At 52.9% G+C, this 24,902-nt stretch overlaps 1 protein-coding gene across 6 annotated transcripts in view; it reads left to right on the forward strand.

The window, feature by feature from the left end:
• Cacna2d2 (calcium voltage-gated channel auxiliary subunit alpha2delta 2) overlaps positions 1-24,902 on the forward strand; it is a 135,949-nt gene that overhangs the window by 13,754 nt on the left and 97,293 nt on the right. For all 6 annotated transcript variants that reach the window (XM_059268570.1, XM_059268573.1, XM_059268569.1 and 3 more), the window contains exon 2: positions 12,811-12,892. In XM_059268570.1, the coding sequence (XP_059124553.1) occupies positions 12,811-12,892 (82 nt within the window). The remainder of the gene's footprint in view (positions 1-12,810; positions 12,893-24,902) is intronic.

Below are 24,902 nucleotides of genomic sequence, written 5' to 3' on the forward strand. Positions count from 1 at the left end.
CCTTCTGGATATAGCTGTGGATCCCCAGAAGCCCACAGAGGGGATTCGCATAGAGCACCAGAGAGTAAGAAAAAATACTGGAAATGGTAAAAGCCTTGTGGGCTCCTCTGTCAGTAAGAGGGTGTGATGGTGGAGCAGCAGGGTAAGGAGTGTAGAGGATAATAATGCTCTATCCTTGGGCTAGGAATATAGCTCAGTTGGTAGAGTGCTTGTCTAGCATGTGCAAGGTTCTGAGTTCAAGTCCCAGCACCACCTAAACTGGGCACAGTGGCACAGGCTTGTAACCTCAGCATTCTGGAGGTAGATATAGGAGACTCTGAAGTTCAAGGTCATCCTCAACTATATACAAAATTCGAAGCCAGCCTCTGCTACTTGGACCATGCCTCGGTACCTACTACCCCCACCTCAGGAATAAGGATACTAGTTATAGAGTAAAAGCTACAATGTTGAAATGCATGAGCCCACCCGGTGATGGTGGTGCAAGCCTTTAATCCCAGCACTCGGGAGGCAGAGGGAGGTGGATCTCTGTGAGTTTAAGACCAATTTCGTTTACAGAGTAAGTTATAGGACAGCCAGAGCTACACAGAGAAACCCTGTCTTGGGAAAAAAAAAAAAAAGAGAGAGAGCATGGGTTAACAGGTTCAACAGCGGGACCTAGTTGTGATGGGCACAGGTTTGTGTTCTGTGGAGTGACTAGAGTGGAGTCCTTAGACATGTAGTCCTTAGCTGCCAGTCTGTTCTCCCTTCTTCCCAACTCAGAGGACCTAGCTTCCTGGCATACACAGAGTACCGAGCATCTCTGTCTGGAGAGAGGTCCTGGCTAGTCTATTACCTGCCTGGGTTGGGTACCAGAAGTTGAGTAGAGTCCTGCTTCAGGACTCTTGAGTTTACCACTCTTTGCTTATGCCTATTTTCCTAATACCTCATTGTTGGGAGCCTGCCACCTTCACCACCCAGCACTTGAGTGCTTACCATGTACTGAGGGTTGGACTTCCGCAGCTTCTGTGAGGGAGCAGCCTGCTTTGGTGCCATGAATAGTGGGTGGGTGCTCATGGAGCACCACTCTGAGCTTACTGTCAGCTTTGCAAGGCTATGTCCTTTGTGTGGACTGCCCTCCAGCTCAGTGGAACTATGCCAACCTGACCCAGGCTCAGGTCAGACTCCTAACCATGCGTTGTCCCTCAGGTTTGCGGGGCTCCTCTTCCCTCCACTCATCGGGCCCACCCAATCACATTCAGATGTCTTCCTGTCTTGCTTGAAGTTCTCAGGGGTGGGCCTGCATTGCTCACCAGAGTCCCTCCCTGTGCCCACAGTAGGTGCTCACTATCCACCCGGATGGATGGATGGATGGATGGGTGGATGGATGGATGGGTGGATGGGTGGATGGGTGGATGGGTGGATGGATGGATGGGTGGATGGGTGGATGGGTGGATGGGTGGATGGATGGATGGGTGGATGGGTGGATGAATGGATGGATGGATGGATGGGTGGGTGGGTGGGTGGGTGGATGGGTGGATGGATGGGTGGATGAATGGATGGATGGATGGGTGGGTGGGTGGATGGGTGGATGGGTGGGTGGGTAGGTGGGTGGGTGGATAGATGGGTGGGTGGATGGATGGATAGATGGGTGGATGGGTGGATGGATGGATGGGTGGATGGATGGATGGGTGGATGGGTGGGTGGGTGGATAGATGGATGGATGGGTGGATGGATGGGTGGGTGGGTGGATGGGTGGATGGGTGGATGGGTGGGTGGGTGGGTGGATGGATAGATGGATGGGTGGATGGGTGGGTGGATGGCGAATGAAGAATAAAAATGCTAGTTTGGAGTCTGCAGAAGGTTGGAGATACCTGCCTATGATTTTGCCAGGATTGAGTCCCGCTGGTTCACCTTCTTGCCTGTCCTTGAGTCAACCCTGAGGGACAGTATGCCTGGTCACTCCTTACAGACACCAGAGGAGGAGGGACCCATAGGAAGCCCCTTCCTCTTTGCAGCTGTGAAGCCTCACGGTTCTCAGAGGGAGATTCCCACTGAGCTCCCAAGTCACCTGCTGGCCGGCAGGTTGTGTGCTCTTGCTGGTGGCTTGGCTTACTTGCAGAAGTCAGTCACTATAAGGAAGCAAATCGTGAGGAAGTGGGTCTTCTGCTCCTACCTGGCTCAGGCTCCAAGTGTGGGATTTGGAGGGCAAGCTCTACCCTCTGGAGACAGCACGCCATAGCTCCACACTTCTGCCGGGATGTGAGGAATGGCTTCCCCATTCCACCCAGCTTTGGTGTGGCTTGGGGAGGCAATAGAGTCTCTTCTGCAGGGGTGGAAATGGTAATCAAGGAAGGACGGCCTTTACCTGCCCCCTTTCCCTAATTTTGGCTAATGAAATCCACCTTGAAGGTAGGGAGGCCTATAGTCTCAGGGCTAGGCCAGGACTCGGAGGCCAGACTTTACCAGGTTCAAATTCAGGTTGTACAAACTGGCTGTTCAGTCTTGGGCAAGTTACCCCACCTTTCCAAGCCTCAGTGTCTGTGAAGTGAGCATGAATTGGTTTGCACCTGGCTGTTAATCTTGGTAGCACCCACAAAGTACACCTAACGCACAGTGGGCGCTTTACACCCCTAGTTCCTATGTTCGGGTGTTTGCTCAGGGTGAAGCCTCCCTCCCAGCCCCCTGCTGCAGCTTTTCTCACACTGCAGAGGGAGGAGGTCAGACCAGGTACCAGTTTGGGAAAGATCTGTCCCCAGATCTTCCCTGAAGACTTCTTTGTCTGGCTCTAAGCTATGCTCCACAAAAAGGATGATTATAGACCCAGGCTACAGTTTCAGTTTAAGGTGAGACTTGTTAAAATACGGTGAGAACTGTGGATTTGTGGGTGTGTGTGTGTGAGGGAAATCCAGGAAGGCTTTCTGTCAGAGGTGACTGGGCCAGATGGAGGAGGGTCAAAGCCTGAGACCAGAGCTGTCCCTGAGAGGTTGGCCTCTGAAGTCTTGGCCTGGGTTCTCCCCGGTGTCTGAAGGTCTTCAGGGGGCCAGGAAACTAAGGAGGGACAAAGGATCTTCAGGGGGGGTCTCTGTCCTCCTCAAGACGTGAACCACTTTGAGGACAAACAGAGGACAGCTATTTGTAGCTCAGTGAGGAATTGACTCATACTGGGGGAGGGGAAGGACATGCAGGAGGGGAGATGGGGACTGGTGAATCACAGAATCTGACCAGAATGGTTGGTGAAATGTGGATGGGGTCTGTCCTGACACCCCCACAGAGGCTTTAGCTACTGGTTGGGGCGGGGATGGGAGGATGTCACACATGTGCTGTCCCTGACTTATTTGGTGACTTCTATAGGTGTCACCAACCTGCTCTTACCTTCTGAGACCAGCTAGGCTACTCACTCCGTCACAGCACCTGGCTAGGCACACAGGGTGGTGGCCATATGGGACCTCCTAAGAGCCCATCTGAGGGACCTTAGCTTACCAGTTTGTGAAATGGATCTGGGTGGGGCCTGACTATAGGGAATGTACCAGAAGAGGGGGCATGCAGTGCCTGGTGCAGGGGACTGAGGGCCTAGGAAGCCTCTGACAGATAACCTACCTCCTGTAACTATGGCTGAAGCCCTTTGCCCTGCCCTGAGGCCTCAGGAACTTCATAAGCAGGTCTTACTCACTGTTGAGTCCCAGCTTGGGATTGAGAACGTCACAAACAGTGACGCCTGGGTGCTGGCACTCATGTGCCTCCGCTATCGGGGAAGTTGTTGGTGTTTTCCAGGACCTCGGGTAGGATTCCAGACCCTACCCTATGCACTGAGCTCTAAATCACCAGGACTTTCTCCGCAGAGTGCAGGGAAGCTAAAGTACGGTGCTGAACCAGACATTGCGGCTCTGCACAGGAGTTAGCTGGAAAATAAAAGGTCCCCTGCCAGGGCTGTTGAAAACCACTTGTGTGGCCCAAACTTGTCAGATGGGAAACTGAGGCACAGACAACGGAGTTTGTGTGCTTGCGTGAAGCCTGTACACTTTGGCTCAGGGCACCAGAACCCAAGTGGACATGAGAAAGCACCATGGGTCAAAGGGTAGGTAAGGGCACTGGGTGGCCTTCCCTGGGGACGGGGTGACAGGGTGGAGGACAGTCCTTCCTCATCTGGGCTATTCCTCTGCACTTTCTTCTTGCTTCCTGGAAGAAGCGTCTGTGCCAGCACGCCACCCTTCTGAGACAGCCATGAATTATGCAGGGAAGCCACAGGCTTGGGCAGGCCCATCATAAATGAGCCTTAATAATTTATACAGAGAGGAGCCAAGGGAAGGGAGGGCCTCCTGGGCTAGTTCTGGGGCAGTCTTCATTTGTGAGTGCCTAGAGCTGGCCACTCAGAGGCTGGAGCAGCATCCCTGGGCGGTCAGCTGGTCTCTGGGGAAGTATATTTGCTCAGTCAAGGGCCTGCTCCTCCAGGCCAGAGATCTGGAACGTCTACCCTCGGGGCTCACAGCCCAGGGCAGAAGCATTTACAGAGGAGGAAATGGCTAGTTAAAACAGTGACCCTCCAGGAGGAATGGAGACCAGTTGCTGCTAGGGGAGAGCTTGCATTTTAAAATGGAGTTAGGGTGGGCTTCACTGGGCTGGTGGTGTGTATGCAGAGGCCTGGAGAGGGGGAGAGGACCGTGAGCCACTGGAGAGAGACTCTTCTAGGCTGAGGAAATGGTGTGTTCCACGACATGTGCTGTGAGCTCAAGGCTGTGTTCAGCCACACTGAGCAAGGCCACTGAAGGATGTGGCCACTGGTGGGCTTTGGCTCTTCCTCCGGGGCCTACAACGAAGCTTGTTGTAGACAGAGGGAACACTATTCCAAAAGGATACCCCGGCTAGGTGTGATCAAGAAACTGGGGAGATGAGATGCCAAGGCAAAAGCTAGCAACCAGTGAGCTGGCTGCTCCTGGTCCAGGGGAGATGATGGCTGCCCCGGCCAGACTGGGGGTGGGGGTTGGGAGTGGGGCAGAAAGGTGATTAGTGGGGGTGGGCGGGGCACACTATGAAGGTGGAGCCAGGAGGATTTGCACAAGTTAGATGCAGGTGTGAGAGAAAACCTGTTCCTAGTCACCCCCAGGAACTTTGGCCTAAATAGAAGGGTGAGCATCAGCAGAGGTAAGAGGCTGGAAGAGGGCAGTGGCCCCAGAGGGAAGGACAGAATCTTAACTTTATACCCATTCAGAGACCTGCTAGACACCCAAGTGGCCATATTACGTCAGCAGCTGGAGGTTCACGACTGGTGTCCTCAGGAGAGATATAAGCCATCCTGATTGGCTTTCATGAGCCACGCAACCTCAGGGACTTCACTCAGTTGCTCTCTGCCTCAGTTTCCCCTGCTGAGGATTGGAGATAGTGGTCCGGCGGCGGCTGCTGAGGAGGTTAATTTAGACAATGCAGTGTAGTCCCTGGGGGACCCTAGGCAGGAAGGACTCCAGTCCATACCTCTTGAGACATGAATCCTCGAGTGGTCTGGGGGAACTTGGGGCACCCCTGTTTGATTAGGAAAATTAAGATTTGTATGTGGCGTATAGAGAATGGCCTGGTACATGGAAAAGGTTGGAAGAAAGATGGCCTCAAGGTCTCTACCCACCACGGCCATTCTCTGGCCTGCCCTGTCAGGGCCAGGACGCTTATCAGTGCTGACCACTCTCCCACATCATGTTTTCCTCCTTCTCCCTGATCCATCTGCTTTCTCCAGCCCCTCTCCCACTAGTGCCACGGTTACTGAGTGGAATTTGCTCCCCTGGATGCTAGAGCAGTCTACTTTAGGGGTTTTTCGGTCTAACTATGATACTCTGTCGAGACCTGAAGGAGGAAGTCATACCTGCGTAGCAAAACCTGAGGAAAGCCGAAATGAGACTCAGACCTTCACCACGGTCCCTAACTGCCACCAAGAAATCTCTTTCCCAGCCCTCCTGCCCCTAACTGAACCCTTACCCCTTACAGTCCTCCCTGCTTACGAACCAGCTTCCTCGCTGTTGGTGGTGAGGCAGGGTGTGTGGTATTTGCTCTGTGACCCTGGATCTCCTCCATGTCTCTCTGGGCCAAGTGGGCCACCTGGGCTCTCCTGGCTCCGAGTGGCAAGACTCCCTGGCTCCAGCCCTTGTTTCTTTGTTCCTCCCCCAACCCCCAGCAGGCTGTTAGGAGTAAATATTGGGTGGACCCAGTGCCCTAATTAAAGCCAAAAGACCATTAGTGTGCGGAGGGGTGGGGGCAGGGCCAGGGTACAAGTTTGCTGCCTCCCAGCCAAGCACCAATTAGAAGGAAAAGTTCTTTTTCAGCAAAGAAAAGGAAGGGACAGCCCCATAATTAATAACCTCATTAAGGAGCAGTATTTGGGCAGGGTCCCAAGACACACGTAGATGAGTAGACGAGGCGGTGGATTTGTACTAATTCAAGCATCGGCGGTACTAGCCTCTGCCAACTTCCCAGGGTCTGTGAGTCCCTAGTGACAAATGGGCTGCATGTGACAGGGGAGGAACTCGAGGATGCTTCGCTCTTCTCACTCTGAAGGTCCCCTTGAGTCACAAATAGGTTGATGATGTCCAGTCCACTTTGAGTCCTGTACCTCAGTTTATCTGCTTGTGAATTTGGAGGGGGTGTCAGATGAGAGGCCTTACACCACCACGAATCAGCCCAGCATGCACAGTCCCACCTTGCTCTGGCCTCGTTCCCACCACGGCGTGACCCACACGCTGTGTGAAGCCAGGGCTGTATCTCTGGTCTCACCATCTTTGATGGCCTGGCCCACCTGGCCTCTGGAGAATGAGTCACTTTGACTAGACTGTTGCCCTCTACCAGCTTTGGCATCCATGATCAAATTGGGGTGGGGTCCTCCCCCAGTGCTGAACTTTGAGAAATGTTGGGGCCCAACAGAAGGAGGGATTCAGTGGACCCGGCAGTCTCTTCTCCTTCCCAAGGCTTTCAGAAACAGGACACTGGGAGAGTGTAGCCATCCTGGGGGCCCATCGGAGCGAGACTGGATGGTGGGAAAATAGCCCTACAGCCAGAAAGACTGGTATTTACCTGAGGGATAGCTGTCCTTGTTAGCCTTCCTTGTATGAGGCACTTCCACTTGCCTCCTCTTTGGGCCTGGGAGGTGGACAGGATAGTCAGCTTAATCTTCATTTTCCAGATGGGAAAACCCGAGAGCACACATCTGGCGTAAGAGTTTGGAATGGCAAGGGCTGGACCTAGGCATTCGGGTATGACAGATCATCTGCACACATGGTCAGAAAGGATGCCCTAGGGAGGTAGCCCTGCGGATGCCATGATTCTTGAGGATAGCCTTGCACTTCCTGCCCCCTGTAGCAGGTTGGAGCTTAGGAGAGGGGAGGTTGCTTAGAGAGCTTTGAATGCCACTGGGGGGAAGCGCACCTCTCCTGGCCATCATGGAGTAGTGGACTGTGAATACCACCAGCTTATCTCCCCCAGGCCAGAACAGCCTGGCTGGGGCTCTTCAGGAATCTTTGGTCTGTCTTTCCGTCTCCTACTCCCCCTCTTGCCCTGTCTTGCTTTCTCTCCGAAGCCTGTGAAGGAGATGAGGTGGAGGTGGCAGGCCAATTGAAATATAATCAGAATAATTGGATAGCACTTTATTTGAAATTGTTGCCTCCCCCAAAGCTGGGAGAATAATTGGCCAGCCTGTCACGAGAGAGGCAAGAAACCTGGGGCCCTTACCAGCGCCAAGCTTGGTTCGCCGTGCCCTTGGCAGCCAGAAGCTTCCGCTGTGCCTGCTCCCTCACACCCTGGCCTGCTCCAGCTGAGCCCCGTCCTAACACCCGCCTTCCTGCTCCACTCGCTGTCCCACCCCCAGTGCGCACCCCTTGCCTTTACAAACGATGGCTGCCCTGCTGAGCTCAAGTCCCTGCCGAAACAGGATACCTGGCAGGGGCAGCAGAGTTTTGATGGCAAAACTTGCCTCCGAGTGTGGTAAGAAAGGCCCGCAGAGGCAGGACTCCGGGCAGGCTTTGGCCTCTTCTGGATGTGTGTCTACTCCTCTGCAAGCCCCTCCCTTCCTTTCTGGTCCCTCTGCAGGGTCCAGGCTGCCCACGCTGTCCATGCCCTCTGAGGGTGAACCTGCAGTATCACCTGTCTCTGGTTTTTTGATTTGTTTAATTATAGATGAGTTTTCTGCATAATTTATTCCAAAAGCCCGGATTATACTGTACAATTAAATCACATTCTGATCAACAACTTCACATATAAAATTAACAACCAACAACAGTTTAATCTATGCTGCTGCATCTGCACACGGCTCTTTCTCTTTTCCCCTGTCCCTTCCCTGCCCCCTCCTCCTCCATGCCCTCCTCTCTCCTCCCCTGTCCTCGGGGTGAGCATTTGCAGCCAGCCTGTAGGCTGGATGGCCCCACCTGAGGTTGAACCTAGAGCCTCCCAGCCCCCTAGAGGGCTTCTGGATGGTTCTGTCTACTAAAGGGCTTCTCAGCACCGGCTCTTCCCCCGATATAGGTTGATTTTGCTCTCTTGCCTGATGGTGACACTCCCCCCACACTCCTCTTGGTTCTAAAGACTGAGGCCTGAGACCCCACAGCTCCTGGAGGCAGTTTCTTTCCTACTAGGCCGACTCCATATGCTGCCACACACTCTCCCATGCCCTCAGTAGGCCCTTAGATCTGGAGGATAAAGGCCATACTATATGACTGTCTAGCCCTTAGGGGACTGGCCAGTATGATTGCTGCCTATCAGTTGTCCCTGTGGATATGTTCTAGACTGGCCTTGAACTTCCTATCATCTCTCTTCCACCTCCTGAGTTCTGCAACTGCAATCGTGCACCACCACACCTGATTGACGAGGCACTAGGCAAGCACTCTACTGACTGAGTTATATTCCCCAGGCCCCCCATCCCACTATTCAGACAATTATTATTATCCTCCTTGACAGGTGGGAAAGTTGAGGTTCCAAGGGGACAGAACTCTCCAAGACTCCACAGCTGGCAGTCTCTCCCGAGGCTTCTCATGCGCTGGTTTGTCCTGGAAGGAGGGGCTGACGGACCTAATGAGCTGGCTTCTTTTTAAGTGTATGACTCTGTATCCGTCTTACCAGGTGTCTTGGTTTTCTTATCTGTGAAGCAGGGCTTCAACGCCTTTGCTTTCCCCAGTTCGGGCACACGGGAGGACAAGAGGCCGTCTCCACCCTCTCCCCACACCAGTCATGAAGAGCTGCAGCCCCCGGCCGGCTGCACCGCCTCCTCTAGGCCTTCTCTCCCGTCACCATCCCGCTAATTTGGCACTTAGAAGCACTTAGAGATAGCAGTGTCATTTCAGCCAAGAGGCTGGAAAATCCCCAGGATCTGAGGAGATAGCAGCTAGACCTCTTTGTTGAGTATGACTTGCAGGCAGCTCTGTCTGGCCAGGGGCATTGGCAAGGGCTCGTGGGTCCAAGCCCACAGGAACTCAGGCAGGATTTGATCCGCTCACCTTTGAGTGAGGGAGACTATGGATTCCGGTGCATCTCTCATTCTCCCCAAGCCCCCATGGCTTTCTGTGGGATTAAGCTCGGCTCTGCCTCTGTCAGCGTTGAACTTGGCTTGGTATGTGGTTTTTCTAGCCTCAAGGCAGGAATGCTGTAGGCATCCTCACTTCATCAGCTCCTCAGTACTGTCTATCGGCCCCCCTCCCAGCTGGCACTGGCCACTGGCCAAACCCTAGAACCCACAAAGTCATATCTGTGTGACAATGAGATGGATTATCTGTCAAGTCCTTTTTAGCTCCAGGACACAGATATTGCCTTCCTAATTTGGTTTGGTTTAGGTGAAGAATCAGAGTAACTTGTTTTCCTTGGCATTGTACTGATAGGCCGTAAGCTGGGGGCCTACAGTTGGCCTCTGAGGCCCAGGAAACCAGACTATGCCAGACTAAGGACTAGGGCTGCTCCTAAACCCCAGAGGGAGGGAGAGACAGAGACAGACAGAGACATAAAGCCAGAGAAGGAGTGTATATGTATGTCTTTTTTTTTTTTTCTTGGTCTTTCAAGACAGGGTTTCTCTGTATTTTTTGGTACCTATCCTGGATCTCTCTCTGTAGACCAGGCTGGCCTCGAACTCACAGAGATCCGCCTGCCTCTGCCTCCCGAGTGCTGGGACTAAAAGTGTGCGCCACTACTGCCCAGCCAGTATATGTATGTCTTATGGAAGAATTTGAATTTGTCCAAAGATTTAGTTCTTCTAAAAATGATTTTAGTGTTGAAATAGCCTTTTTACATGAAATGATGCTGATTATATTAATAATGTGTTTTCTGAGCAAAGTAAAAACTTGGCATCCATGCCTATTTTTCTAATTAATTGTCTTTTACTTATCTGTGAGATTCCAGAAGCAAGGGCCCATATGCATACTAGGAAAGAGTCCATACCTAGGTGGAATCATTGGCGAATTGGTAAATATTGTCAGCTATTAACAGTTGATAGCTTCTCGGGGAGGGAGAATTGGTTTTCTTTAAAGGTATGATCCCAAGCAGTTTGGTCACACTGCAGGCATGCCCCTCCACCCATGAGTATATGGGCAGCACGTATGGGACTTGGTGGTTATTTAAAAATAAATAAATAAAGGAAAATAAAAGAGAAGCCAGGCATGGTGGCACACAACTTTAATTCCAATACTCAGGAAGTAGAAGCAAGTGAGTCAGGGCCAGCCTGGTCTACAAAGAGAGTTGGCTAGAGCTACATAGTAAGACCCTATCTATAAATAAACAAATAAATAAATAGAAGTCATAAAGTTAGGAGGAAAGGATAGATCTGGGAGGAGGTGGAGGGGATAGATGTGACCAGAATATGTTGTATGAAACTGTGAAAGAATTTTAAAATGCTTGTCAGTTTGCTGGTGGGTCTGATGGTGGCGCTGTGATTTCTAACATCTTCCCATTTCTGTGGTGTAAGTGTTCTCACTGTGGCTGATGTGCTGAGCTGGAGAGAGAGGCACATGTCAGTTCTTGTGATTCTAGCAAACTTCTGCAAATAGTCCTGTGTCCACCCTTTCCTGGATGAGTGACCTCAGATAGGTCACTAAACCCCCTTTTTAAACCCTGGACTTCCTCATCTGTGACTTGGGGGTTTTGTTTGCCTCTGAAGACCAGAGCCAGAGAGCACATTGCATGCTGGTACTGTACTTAGTACATAGTGGGTGCCCTTCTGTATATTCACCCAGGAAGGATTGTGATTGGTATCTTGTCCCCTAAACCAGTGACTGGCTGAGGTCAGGTTTAGGGTCAGGGCAGAGATAATGGATGTCTTTGAAGATCAGGCCCTTGACTCTGCCCATTCTATCCAGATACAGGACTGTGTAAGACTCTATCCATTATTAGCCCCCAAGGCTCTGTAGTCACAGGATCACAAAAGAGCCACCTGCTACATTGTCCATGTGGCATCAGGGCCAGAGCATCAGAGCTGGTGGACAGGGGTCAGGCAGAGAGCAGCACCTTTCCCTCTGCAGGCTGGCAGCTGAGGCTTACAGCCTGGCCTCTGCAAACCCGAGGCTAGGCTGTGCTCTATGGTGGGGAACAGAGTTGGGAGAGCCAGGCCGCGGCTCAGCCCACAACAAGCTGAAGCTAATACCTCTTCCTTTTGATGTTGATTTTTTTTCCATCATGGTCCTGACATTCAGCTTGGCAAATTGCAATTAGTGATCTGCCCGCCTCCTGCTCTGAGTTCCCATGCCAACCGACCCGGGCACACACAATGGCATGAGCCCAACCTCCCAGCACAGGCCTGAGAAGGAATGTGGGACAAGGAGCCAGAAGAGAGTCCTGGCCCTAAGCGACTCTAGGGGATGTTGTTGGCCCTGAGAAGGGTGTTGGGGACCGTTCAACTTTCCTGACATCTCCCTACTCCACTGTGCTCTATGAACCCATGGCTTCTTTACATCTCTGTGGTGGGTCCCTTGTGGGTCCTCTTGGAAGAGCCTTGTCTACGGTGTGCTAAATGGACGTAGGGCTGAGAATACAGGATCATATGGATACCTGTTCATCTTGTCCACTCACAGGGATTCCTCTACAGCATCCGTGGCTCACCTATTCTTACGTTTTCTTGTACCATTCCAAAAGATGGCCCCAAATTATCTCCACATTCCAGAAGAGGAAGCTGGGAGAGACAGAGATAGTTTTAATGATCATATGGTGGTACCATCATATAGGCAGCCTGTTTCAGCTTGCAGTTCAGGGGCTTGCCAGACCCCCAGAAAGGAACTGGGTGATCTGTACAGGAGCCCCACTTGGGCTCATGGTAGACACCCAGCCTTGGGTCTCTGAAGAGCATCTCCTACCTCCTTCTCAACTAGGAAGGCAAGGGCCATCTGAGTTGGAAGCTGTCTGTGTCTCCTGCTCAGATGAGGCCCAGGGAAGTGGGTACCTCCACCTCCTCCTGTTTACATGATGGGTTGGAGGTGACAGCAGTATCCCCTCCTTTCCTCAAACTTCATCTGGCTTTCTCATGTCTCTGTCCTCCCGGGTGTCCGAAGTCCCCGAGTTCAGAACAGCTACATCAAGGACTGGTCTTTCTAGTGAACAATAGTCTCCCTGCAGGCTTCTTCCAAACTGCTGAACTCCCTCAGCGCATCCACAATGCCCGCTCCTCTCCTCCCTGGCTGCCAGGCAGTGTGAGGAAACCCCTAGGCCACCAGGCCAGAGATCAAAGGGAAAAATCACAGGCTCACTCAGGCTCCTTGTGTCTGCTCCTTCTCTGGTGAAAATTGAGTTGAGTGAGTAGCTGCCCTGGTTCCCCTGGGTGACCGGGAATGGGTTGTTGCAGCTGCAGCTCCAGCAGGCCCCTCCTGACATCTCTTTCTCCTCTGGATGCAGGATGCAGTACTGGGCCCGACGCCTGGAGCAGGAGATTGATGGTGTGATGCGGATTTTTGGAGGCGTGCAGCAGCTCCGAGAGGTAAGCTGGTGTGCTTGCTTCCCTGCAGGGACCTTCCTCCCAGCAGGAATGGGGAAATGAGGGAGAAATGAGGGGATGAGGAGGAGGTGACATTGTTGAAGTCCTGGCATGGTGAACGATTACTAGATCTCAAGCAGTGACTCCGCGGGGTCTCAATCTGACCTCCCCTAGGTACCTGTGGGAGTGGTGGCCCATTCTGATGAGCCTTGTGCCTGGAAGGGTGTTGGGACTTTTCAGTTTTCAAGGTTGGTGAACTCTGTATTTGAGGCAGTGCCTTGGGTGGGAGCCCAGCCCCTCAAGGGGCCACAGCTACAGGGTATGCAGAGGCCCAGAAGTCTCATCAGTAAGTAAACAGGATGGCCAAGCCAAGCAAGACCCAGAGAAGAGGGTGGGAGGCTGCTATTCCAGGCACTATAGTCTGGATGAAGTGGCAAGCCGATGTTAAGTGTCGGAATGAGGGATCAAGGTGCGGGAGGGGTGATTGATTAGGCGCCAGCGACCACATTCATCCTGGGAGATTATGTTAATGTTTGAAATAGTGATGTGAAGAGCCGGCCATCCGTCACCCCCAGAAGGCTGCAAAATGTGCTGCTGTCAGGCTACAGGCTTGAGCTCTTTATGTGGAGTGTGGAGGCTCAGAGAGCCCAGCTCTTACAGGAATGGGTGTGCGGCTCTAATAGTAGAGGGTATCTCTTCGCTGGGGTCTGTCCAGGGAGGTCCTGGCCAGAGTCAAGCAGAGGAATGATGGGGCTCTCCTTCCCATAGAGGGCCTGGGAACAGCAGAGAAGATAGTTACTATTGGGGGTTGAGTCTAGGTCTAGGGTTCAGTAATTAGTGTTTCTGTCATCCCCCGTGGCCAGTGCCAGGGTCAGGAGATGTCACTACTGGAGTAGGCAGGGACTGTAGGAATCGTCCTCAGCCCTTTTTCAGGCTTAGCTAACTCAGAGTGAGTATATTTACATTGCTTATGGATGTAGGACCCCTGGCATAAATAATGTTAAACAGAGGTGACTCATTAGTGGGTGACGTGGTGAGGAGGGGCATCCAGGTCTGAGGGGCTGAGCTACCAGCTTCTCAGCATTCTTCCTGAGATCGCCCAGGCCTCTGCACCTCCCTTTCCTGGTGCTGGGCTTGAACTGCGGCAGCCCCCATCCTACTCTTCCTGTGAACTCTCAATGACTCAGCTGCACTTGGGAGCCGCCAGAGCTTCCAGAGAAAGCACTGTACAAAAAGCTGTTCCGGAACAGGAGTCGATTTCGGCTCAGGAATAGCATTCCGCACTAACCAGGCTATAAGTGGGCACTGCCAAGTGCAACTGTGTAGGCTAATGGAGGAATGGTAGGTCCCTGGAATTTGTAGCGCATGCTTTTCCAAGTTTCCTATGGGGCCTTAGTACATCTGTGTATATCTAATGCCAGTTAAGAGCCCTCCAGGATTCCATATTTATGAGCAACTCAGAACATTTGTCTATGAAAAAATAATGTACACTACATGCATGAGATGTGGACCTGTCTGGACTAGTGAGCTTCCTGGATGGTGAGGACCAGACATGCAATCTGACAGCAAACCTATCATATGCACCTTGGGGAGACCTGGATCCCGCTGATCGCCCTTCTTCATTGGGGGGTTTGCCTGGAAGATGAGGTAGTGAGGTGGCAATGGACAGGCCAGTTAGACACCCCCATCCAGAAATCCTTAGAATTTTCTTCGCTGGTAATTTTCTCTCCTAGGACAATTTTCTCTCCCTTTGGATGGAGTGTAGGTAATTCCAGGCCCTTTTACCCATGACTCTTACCAGCCAGGCAGTGAACGAGCTACCACAGCTGGCTTGCGGCAGAGCTGGGGCTTCTGGGCGCACAGAGGATGCCTGCGGCTGTGGGAACCTGGGCAGGGCTGTGTTCGGTGTGGCAAGCGGGCAGAGTGCTGAACCAGCATCCCTTACTCTTGGCGACCCCTCCACTGCCCACGGCTGCCAGCTCTCAGTGGCTCTGCCTTGCTCCAGTTTTTCTCACCTGCTTCCTCAGCCTCTTCCTGCTGACAGCTCTGGGACTGCTTCTTGGCACAGAATACTTGGCCGAGATGTGTCCATGGGGGAGGGGACGGGTGGACAGCGGAAGGGAGCACCCCTGTGGGAGCTGGAATGATCTAGCCAGTGGACTCCCACCTGCTCCATGGTTCACATCTGACCCCGACCCTTTTCCCTCCTTCCAATGCAAGGGCTGCTGTGCCCTGCCTGTGTTTGGTTCTGACCGGTCAGAAGGATGGTTGGCGCAGAGCCGTGACCCAGCTCCCGACGCCATCACTGACAGCCTAGGCCCGCACTGGGGCTGCCCCTCCTCAGGCTTCTGAGCCCATTCCGAGCTCCCCAAACCCCGGCCGCTGGGGTGATCGGAGCCTCGTCCATGGCTCCACTCCTTGCCTGCCCTGCTCCTAGAGGCTGCCCCACCCCCAGTAGCTTGGAGCCTCAAGGGCTGGCAGCTGCAAGAGAGCAGAAAACTGCAGACAGTGGCATTTGGGAGAGTTTTCCTTGCCTTGGCATTTTCCTCCTCCCGACCTTATCACAACCCCATGGGGGTATGGCTGGGGGCAGACTGTGGCCCATTTATAGGTTAGATACCATGGCATACCATAGGGTAAGGAGGCTGCCTGTGAAGACCCTGTCATAGTCCCTCATCTAACCGTAGGCCAGCACCTAGTCTGCTGCCAATCTCTCATCCCTTCTTCCTTAATTTAGCCAGACACCCCTAAGCTACACTTTCTTGGGCACTAGAGCCCCCACCCTAGTCTTTGCCAATCTTGCCTTGTACAGTCCGCGAAAGTATGGACCCTAAGCAGTCTGTGCCCTCCACAGCCCATGGGACTGAGAGAGGTCTCCCGAGCCCCTTCTCCACCCTCCCCCATCAGCACCATATTGTCCCCATCCTAGGGGGAGAGTAGAGAACATATGCTTGGGCTCAGAGCTCATTTGCATAATGAGGATATCAGGATGAATAATTCATCAGCTGCTTGGGGGGGTGCGGGGGGAGGATGAGGAGAAGGGCAGGTCTCTCCTCGTTGAAGCCCAAGTCAGGGACATTCCCGCTTCTGAATGGATGACTAGGGTACAAGGAGAACAGCTCTGGGGACCTTGTGAAGAGCAAAGTGGGAAAGACTGTCCTCAGGCATGGGGCTGTCATCAGGTGTACCAGCCCTGGGAGAGGTTTCTGACCTGGTGAGATAGTCACTTACAGGGAGAAGGAAGACCTGTTGACAGAGCCGGCGTGGAGCAGGGACCTGAGATGGCCATGTCTGCGAACCACAGCCTATCTTCTGGAAACGCACTGCCCATGTCAACCTCCGTGCATCTCACTTGTTGATCAGGGCAGAAATGCCTATTGCCCCGCCTATATCCCAAATGCCTTCTCCAGCATGATGATCTTAGCCGAGCTACTGGTTGTCCTCACAGACCTATCATGAAGGAGGGAAGCCCAAGGTCCTGGTCAGTCATCTCCAACAGCCAATACTGGAGCTCAGACAGGCCAGCCATGCGTGCTGGAGAGCAAGTGTCAGGGCAAAGGAACCGGCACCATCAGCACCTTCCCAAACTAACCACAACACATGCAGGACCTCAGGTTCAGAAATCCCCAGTCCCAGTCTCCCGCTGGGTCCCCTCAACTGACATCCTCCAGTTAGGGTGATTCAGGCCCATGGTGTCTGGGGCTCCTCGACCTCTTATGAGGAAAAATTCTAAACCGGTGCCAATACCACAGTCCTGTTCCGTCTCGTCCGCCCCTGGCTATTCCTCCTGCTTGTCAGCTCAGCGCTCCCAGGAATGTGTAATTAATATCTGCAGAGTGCCACATCTGGAGCTGGCCATCAGCATGGGCCAAAGTCTGGAAGCATCTAGGGTCCTCTATAGGTGCCTTTGAGAAATGTCTCTCTGCCCGCCCCCCACCTCCTCCCCATCTGGTACCCCTGCAAACGCACACACTGGCTTTAGCATTTGCTGAAGATGTGGTCTCTTCCCGTTTGAGGAGAGTGTGTGCTGGGCACCCAAGGCCAGGTTAACAGTGCCCTGAAGTGGCATGGAACCCCAGAAACATAGAGGGGAGGGAGCAAAAGAAGAAGAAAAAATCTTGGATGAGGGGAGGTGCCAGGGGTTTGAAGTAGTCCCAGAAGGGAGGCAAAGGCCAAGGTTTTGACCCCTGGCCCACACACTGATTTGTACGTGCCTTTGAAAGACAGGCGACAAGCAGCTCCTTAGGTATGCAGTGCACCGAGAGTCTGCTAGGGGAATGATGAGGGAACCCCACCACTTCCCTCCCAGATCCTCACTGGCTACCCCCGTCCCCACCACGTCAGAAACATTTTCTTAGTGGCTCTGCATTTGCTTATCACACAGGCCCCACCCCTTCACCCAGCCGCCTGCCTCCTGTTGGGGCCCAGTGGCACCCTCCTCTCTCCTGGTGCAGATGATGGTGATGTGGGGCGTGTTGTAGTGGGGGGTGGGGGTGGTAAGGGGCTCGGGTGTGAAATATGCCGCTGGGTAGGGATTGCTGTCGCTTGCCTCCCTAAAAACCCACATATATTATTCTTTAATGGAAAGTTAATTGTCTTATTATTCCCTCCATATGGTCCTCTTGCTCGGCACCCAGCGGGGATGCATGGGGCTGAGGGGGGGCTCCTGGGAGGGTGTCTGAAACGTGATGAGGCCTCTGCTTGAGCATAATTGGTTACAGAGAGGCGGGTGCATCCGAGCCTGGCCAGACCCTGTCTGGACTCCCTTTCTGTACCCTGTTCTCAGCGTAGCCTCCTCCCTACCTCTGCCCTTACCTTTCCTATCTTTGTGTGGCAACACCCCCCCCCCCCCCGACACAGACACTATGAAGTCTGGAGCATGCTTTCCTGAGTGGGGATATGCAATGTTGGATGGGAAGTGGTTGCTGCTCCTCTGCCCTGCCCTGAGATGCACACTCTCCAATGAGGCTTAATGGAAAAAATTTCCATCTTTGAGGAGTTTTTCTACAAACTGTTTAATCTATGGAAGGATCTGCTGCCTAGGGGCCAGCCAGGCTAAGGTCTGCCACCCTTTCACGGCACATCAGAGGGGGCATGCAGGAAGCAGGGCGGAGGGTGGCTGCCCCAGGACACCTTCCCCAGGTAGGACTTCTGTTTACCCCTGCCTTGAGCACCAACAGCCTTAGTCCCCACCAGCCCTGGCAGCTCCTGCTGAGGCTGGATTGGCACTAGAGCCTTCCTCAGCCCCTCCCCCAGCCCCAGCCCTCACCTCCTCCTGCTGTCTGGGAGCTCGAGGGTGCTGTGTCAGAACTCATGAGGGTGCTGTGTCAGAACTCATGAGGGTGCTGTGTCAGAACTCATGAGGGTGCTGTGTCAGAACTCATGAGGGTATTGTGTCAGAACTCCTTCAGCAGGTGAGGATACCGTGATAGGAAAACCCAGAAGGGGCCTGGCCACAAACATGCCTGCCTGCACCCCTGGAGTCTCAGCAGGGAAAGACTGAGGCAGAGGTCCTTGCTAGATGGCTTCTAGGAATCTGGACGTCTCCTCAGGAAGGTGCTGCCGAGGTTTCTGGGAAGTCCATAGACAGGTGTCTAGAAGAATATCCTCGGATGGGACCAGTCAGTGAGACAAGCCTAGGGGGAGGGGCCTCTGGCTTCTAGCATTTGAAAAGACGTGAGGTCACTGTGGGGCCCAGCCAAAGTCATCTCCAGGGCATGAGGAATAGCTTGGAGTGGGAAGGACACGTTTGGTGGTCTGTGTCTTCTCAAGACAGAACCTGCCCTGGTTCACACTGAGGCGGAGCTGGAACCTAGTAGAGCTTGTGCCCTGAGCAAGGACTGAAGAATAGTGTAGGCATGCCCTCCTGCCTGTGTGAACTTCTGCCCCCTATTTGTGATATGAAGATTCAAGCGGTTCTGTCTTCATGGGAGATGTAGGAGCCTGTGGGGAGCGGGAAGCAAGAAAGGTGTTGGTTACAGAGAGGCGTGTGCATCGGGGCCTTTCTGCCAGGAAAAGGAGCCCTGTAAGTGTGGGGTGTCTTCATTCCATATCTCCAGAACAAATTGATTGCAGTTTCAAGGGTTGGTCACAGATTTTTTTTAATAATTCAGATATCAGGGTGTCCTCTCTGCTTAGCTCAACCCAGGATTTTGAAAATTGGTTTTCTCATCCCGGCTGATCATGACATATTTTGGAGACATTTTACTGAGAAAGGCATAAAGGCCACCAAGCTTGAGCAGGGCTGGAATAAATAGCATCTATGATCAAATGAAGAGTAGTGGTTTTCTTGGCCAGAAGTCCAGGGAGCCAAATGCAGAGAGACCATGGGGAGGAGGTGGCAGAGGTTAAGGGGAGGGCCTTTGCATTCTGGAGGCTCCGGCGTGATTTATCCTGTTAGCCGACACATCACATGCTTGCTTCTCGGGCCCTTTAAGAAGAGTGAAGAGTCTGACCACTTGCCTAGCATAGATTAGGGGACAGTACAAAGCCACCAAACTCTGGGCGATTCCCAGGTATTGGCCCCAGGAATGGGGGATGGGGTTGGTGGGTCAGGCCACATCTGGGATCAGGGGTTCTTTAGACGGAAGCTTCAGGGATATCAGGGTCTTCTGGCTGGGGGTTCCTCGTCTTGAGGAAGAGGCAGTTGGAGGGTATGAGCAAAACCTTTCCAGATAGACAGCACTTCCCTGAAGTGAAGCCTCCTCAGTTCTATGGTCTCAGGAATTTTGGAGATGCCTATCCATGCCTATCCACAAAGCAAGACACCTCTCAGTGCACATACATAGAAAGAATGTTCTAGTGAACTCATGGGCTCTCCTCTGAGATCCTCAGAGAAGCTGGCTTTGTGGCAGGACAACAAGAGTGTTCCGCTTCTGTGAAGACCCAGCCTCTGTAGCTTCTGGAAGTAGCTAGAGCTTCTGCTCTCCTCCCCAGCTTCCACACCCATCTCTGAAGAGCCATGGGGCTGCTGAGTCTAGAGCCAGGGGCTGGTCTTGATGATTCAGGGTGGGGGGTGAGGGACAGGGTAGAGAGCCTAGTGGGTTTCCATCTTGGGCCATGGGGGACAGTTGACCCAATCTGTATTCCTCCCCGTTCCCATTCTTATCCATTGCCGGATCGGTGGCAGCCATGGGGCCTCTTGACTCAGATTCATAGAGCCCCAAGCGCTTGGCAGAGGCAGAGAAGTAATTGGTTTTGACAAACCACAGCCGGCCCCAGGGGCAGCACAGGCAGCGTTTCCCACTACCAGGCTGAAAATGGAGGTGTCCTCCCCACCCTTCCCGAGTACAGCTGTCCTCTCTGTATATGTGTAGAGATGCCGTGTTTGGAGAAAGTAACAGAGCCACAGCCCTGGTCTTCCCTGCACCTCTCTGCTATCCTTGGAACCTGGTGATTCTGAAGGCTAGCTGATCTGTTCCACATAGGGGAGGAGACTGAAGTAGCTGGATCCTGAGTAGACCCCTAAGGCCCTGTCCTTGTCTCTCCTTGGCTGGATATCCACATGACTGGCACTTAGGCTTCGGTGCCTGGCCTCGGGGTGCACAGCGGGATGGGAAACAGGCTGTGCACATACATGGCTGCAGTACATACTACGCATGTAGACGCTACATGGCTGTAACAACAGACGATCAGCTGGTGACCCTTCTGTGGATGGATAACCAAAGGTAGACATTGAGTTGGGAAGGAGGCATTGGGGCTCCGACTGTCCCACAAGGCCTTGGGTACCATCTAGCCCCCACATGGGGGAAGTGAGTTCAGTGCTAGCTGCCCTGGGAGAGAGAGGCCTGTATGGGGCTGCCAGAATGCAATCCACGCACGGGATCCCTCATTGCTTCTACGAGGACATAGAGGACAAGGGCTGGGAATAGGCCCTCTGGAGAAGAACTTGCTGCACAGATATGCTGGCACCTGGCCGAAGCTAGGGGGTATGGGCCATTCTGGGGTGATGCAAAGTCTTAGCTAAGGTGGAAGCTCTGAGTAGAGGTAGCACAAGCTTTGCTTAGGCCTTTGGGTCTCCCGTGCCTTGTGCCCCAACCCTCACTGGACTTCTTCCAAATCCACTTGCTGTTCTTCCTCACCCACCTTCTCCACTTCTCTGCTGATTGAAACCAAGATCACAGCTCTCCTCTTCCAGGAAGCCCTCTAGATCGATGCCAAGGCCCTTGGTGTCTAAGACTCCCCCTCCCGTCAGCGTTTGCATCCTTACTGTACACATAGGCTGCCAGGAACCTCTAGGGGCCCCAATATTGTGATTTCATCATATGGAGTGCAGAAACCATAGCCAGAGGGCAGGGTTATGCCCAGGCCTTCCAGAATCCACCTGGACAACCAGGAAGGCATTAGCCCTGGTGACTCACTGACAGACAGTGCCTTCGTGCTGAGACTGGTATGAAGTGGCACCTAACAGACCACTGTGTGGAAGAGAGGATAAAGTATGCATGATGCTGAGCGGGAGTGCGAGCATGCATGTATGTTCCTACTGAAGAGACACCTGTGCCTGAGTGCTACAAGAAAGGCATGAACAAAGGAGTGTTTGTGTGTTCACAGAAGGGAGTGCTTGTGTCTGCATGCATTCCACATGACAAGTGTGACCAGGCAGGAGGGTGCGAATGGATCAGTGTGTGGTTCTGAGAGCTGCCTGGGGAAGTGTGTGCAGGCACTCACAGGGCAGGGTGGGACTGGAGGAGGCAGATGCCAAGAGTTCTGTCACCTAAGCAGGTGAGAACTACTTAACCGAATCATTATCCAAGCTGAGAAATCTCAGTTGTGGATGAGGAACACACGTTACACACATGCTTTCCCCAAGTCATTCCAGATACCGTGTGCAGCTTCCCTGCCGTGGGACAGGATAGCATCCCTCGTTTGTCTGCGCTCAGGATGAAATGGCCCCACAGTAGGGATCATGGACCTTGTGCGGGGTAGCTCTTGATGTCTTTAATCCAGTACAAAGGCTGGGTTCTAAAGCCACCTAGGACCTTGTCCCTTTGGAGCGGGGGTGGGGAGGTGAGGGGAGAGGGGCTGGTCGGAGGGCACTGATTCTGTGCCTCCGGATGTGTGCAGCACTTCTTTAGTCTGCAGGCATGGCTGGGCCCTCCTTCAGGCAGCTCTACTGCCCATCATGCTTTCCCTGCATTGGTGCCTGTGCTATACTGTCCCTACAGAATGAGGGCCCTCACATTTCCCAGTAACCATAGCCGCACCCGCCTTCCTATTAGATACATCGCCGTGGTTGTAGCTGCCCTGCTCTGCATCTTCCATTTGAGCACAGCTCCTGAGACACTGGTGAGCTCTGTACCAGAGTCCTGCAGTCTGGGCTCAATGCTAACTGCAGCCCTCACTCCTCAGAGACCCCCAACCCCACCCCAGTACTCTCCTGCATCATTGCGCAGTCAGACTGGGTAGCTGGGTCAAGAGGCAACCACTTGCCTCTTGATCAGGTGTTGACGGAAGAGCTTTCATTATGCTCCATCTATAGGCGTGGAATAAATTGGTGTGCAGTGAATTTATTCTTTTTAAAGAGGGACTTTACCACTGGGGAAAACTTTTAAAAGGAACATTTATATAAAAAGCAATTACCATGCCGGTAATTTTTATGTATTCTCCCCCCTTCCATCGTTGCCTTTGTGTTTGAACGTGACCGCCTCCTGGGCAGCTGCAGCCTGGCTCCATGGCAGCCTAGCTAAAGCTTCCTGACTGTAGGAGCGGCCTCTTCCAGGAAGGATCAGCATGCAGGGCCTGGGCCCAGCAGGGGTGTGGACTCCAGGAGCATGGCTCGGTGGATTTGTGTTCCAAACTTGAGTACTTTGGAAATTTCCTCCAGTGTGTAGCTTTGTCCTGAGGTCGCTCCAGTCCCTGTCTCAGGCCGGGTACGTCCTTTCTAGATTCTTGTTGGCAGTCTCTGAGCACTTAAAGGCCCTGCTTCCCAGCAGCATTACAGGCCAGCTCCATGAGGGAGGAGGTAGCCGTGTGGGAGCAGGTATTTCCCCCTCCCTAGGAGCCACTAAGGGAGCCACTAACGGCACCCTGCTTCCCCAGCCATTATTGCGCTCACATGCCATGCATTATGTAAATTGTCTCCATTGCTAAGTGGTGGAGGAGCCACTCAGGGAGAAGGAGGCAGTGAGGTCTGGAGCCTGCTTGGGGGGTGGACAGGAAACAGGGCCCTGAAAACGCACTGCTGTGCGTCAAGGAGGATCTGGCAGCTTCTATTTCTGATTAGGAACCCCTGGGAACTTGCACAACCGTTTACACCTCAGACCACAGCTTTTGGGGGGACAGATTGGGAGTTCCCAGGAAGTTGAATGAACTGCCTCATTAAATGAGACCTCTCACCTCAGACTGGCTGCTTGAGTAGGACATATCCCCCACATTCGCTGCTATAGAAACCCATGGCAGAGCCACGAAAGGTCCCAGGCTGGGAAGATAGCTCATGGGTAAAGACAAGAATGAAGAGCCGAGTTTGAATTCTCGGAGCCCACACAGAGCCTGGTGCAGTAGTGTGGGTGTGTGGTCTCAGTGAGATGGAGGGCAGAAACAGGAGAATCCTGGGGAGATCACTGGCCGACTAGCCTGGCATACCCAGCAATAAAGAACAAAGAGACCATGACTTGAACAAGATGGAGGTGAGGACTGACCCCTGGGGTTGCCCTCTTACTCCCACACATGCATCATGGCATGTATGCACTTATATTCTCATACAGGAATGAACACACGCACACACACACACACACACACACACACACACACACACACTAATCAATTAATTTTTAAAAGATCATATCTTGCCAAGATATGACCTCAAGAGCTGACTCAGGGGAGCTCTTATAACCTTGAACCCCCTATGAAGTACCAGTGAACATGTGATGTGCAAGTGTTAGTATTTGGGGCCATGCCAACATCCTGGGGCATCAGCAGTTGTGGAGGGTCCTTGGAGGGGCTGTGGTGCCGCCAAAGCATATGAGGGCATGGAAATCCTCGGGCCTTATGAAGGCTGGGACAGTGATGGGGCCCTAGAGCAGCCACAAGTCCTGTAATCTTTCCTTTGACAAACGTGGTTTGCTGGGAGAACTGAGCCCACCCAGAGGGTTTCGGTCCAGCATGCCACTGTCTGAAGAACTCAGTGCTCTGAGTTTTTTCCAAACCGTTCATCTGAGCCTGTACTCGACCTGAGGCCTACCAGTACAGACCACACACTGGTCCTCCTGTTCCTGGACCTGGTCTCCACTCTGTCCCTTGAATAAGAGGCTATGGAGCCGGAAGATGGTGAATCTGGGCATTCCACAAGGGCTGTGAGGGTTAACAGACTGACGCCACTCTCATTCCCAAGCCCTTCCCAGGCAGGATCGCCTATGAGTCCAGAGGAGATAGGCCCCTTGACTTTGGCATAAGCTCCAGCAATTGTGAAAAACCCCGAGTGTCTCCAGCCTTCCTAGGCACTGTCCCCCAGCCCCCTGGGATGGGTGGCTTTGTCTGTCACATCAGTCCAGTGGCTGCTCTCCCTTTCTGATTATTTCTCACTTTGAGAAAACGCAGAGAAGGGACCCCAGAACAGAGGTCGCAAACACCAACTTGGTCTTTTGGTCACATCTATATCTGTGATCAGGGAATGAACACCTCAAGTTGATTCACTTTCAGACTAAGCAAAATGGTCGGTTCTCCCGTTTTGCAGCCCCTGTCCTGAGGCCAGAGCCAGGGTCAGAGTGGTTTCCTGTCTGATGCTTCTACCTCGGTTGTTTGTCCTGCTTCCTTCTCCCACTTCTCTGCCTTCTCTACTCCCCTTACATTTCTAGATGGATTTCAGAATTTAGGCTTTTTAAGTCTGCATTACAAGGCACCCGGTGTAAAGTAATGGTTACACCAGGCAATCTGTGTAAGCACAGCAGCCCCCTCTGCATTTTCCAACTCCCCAGAGGCTGCCACTTCTCTTCTCCGAGCTCCATATCTCAGAATGGCATACTTATGTCGCTCCTGCATGGTTGTTCACAGGCACCCCACTGTGGGAGATGAGAAC

This window comes from Peromyscus eremicus, chromosome 7 (genome assembly GCF_949786415.1).
Source record: "Peromyscus eremicus chromosome 7, PerEre_H2_v1, whole genome shotgun sequence".
Taxonomy (NCBI): Eukaryota; Metazoa; Chordata; class Mammalia; order Rodentia; family Cricetidae; genus Peromyscus; species Peromyscus eremicus.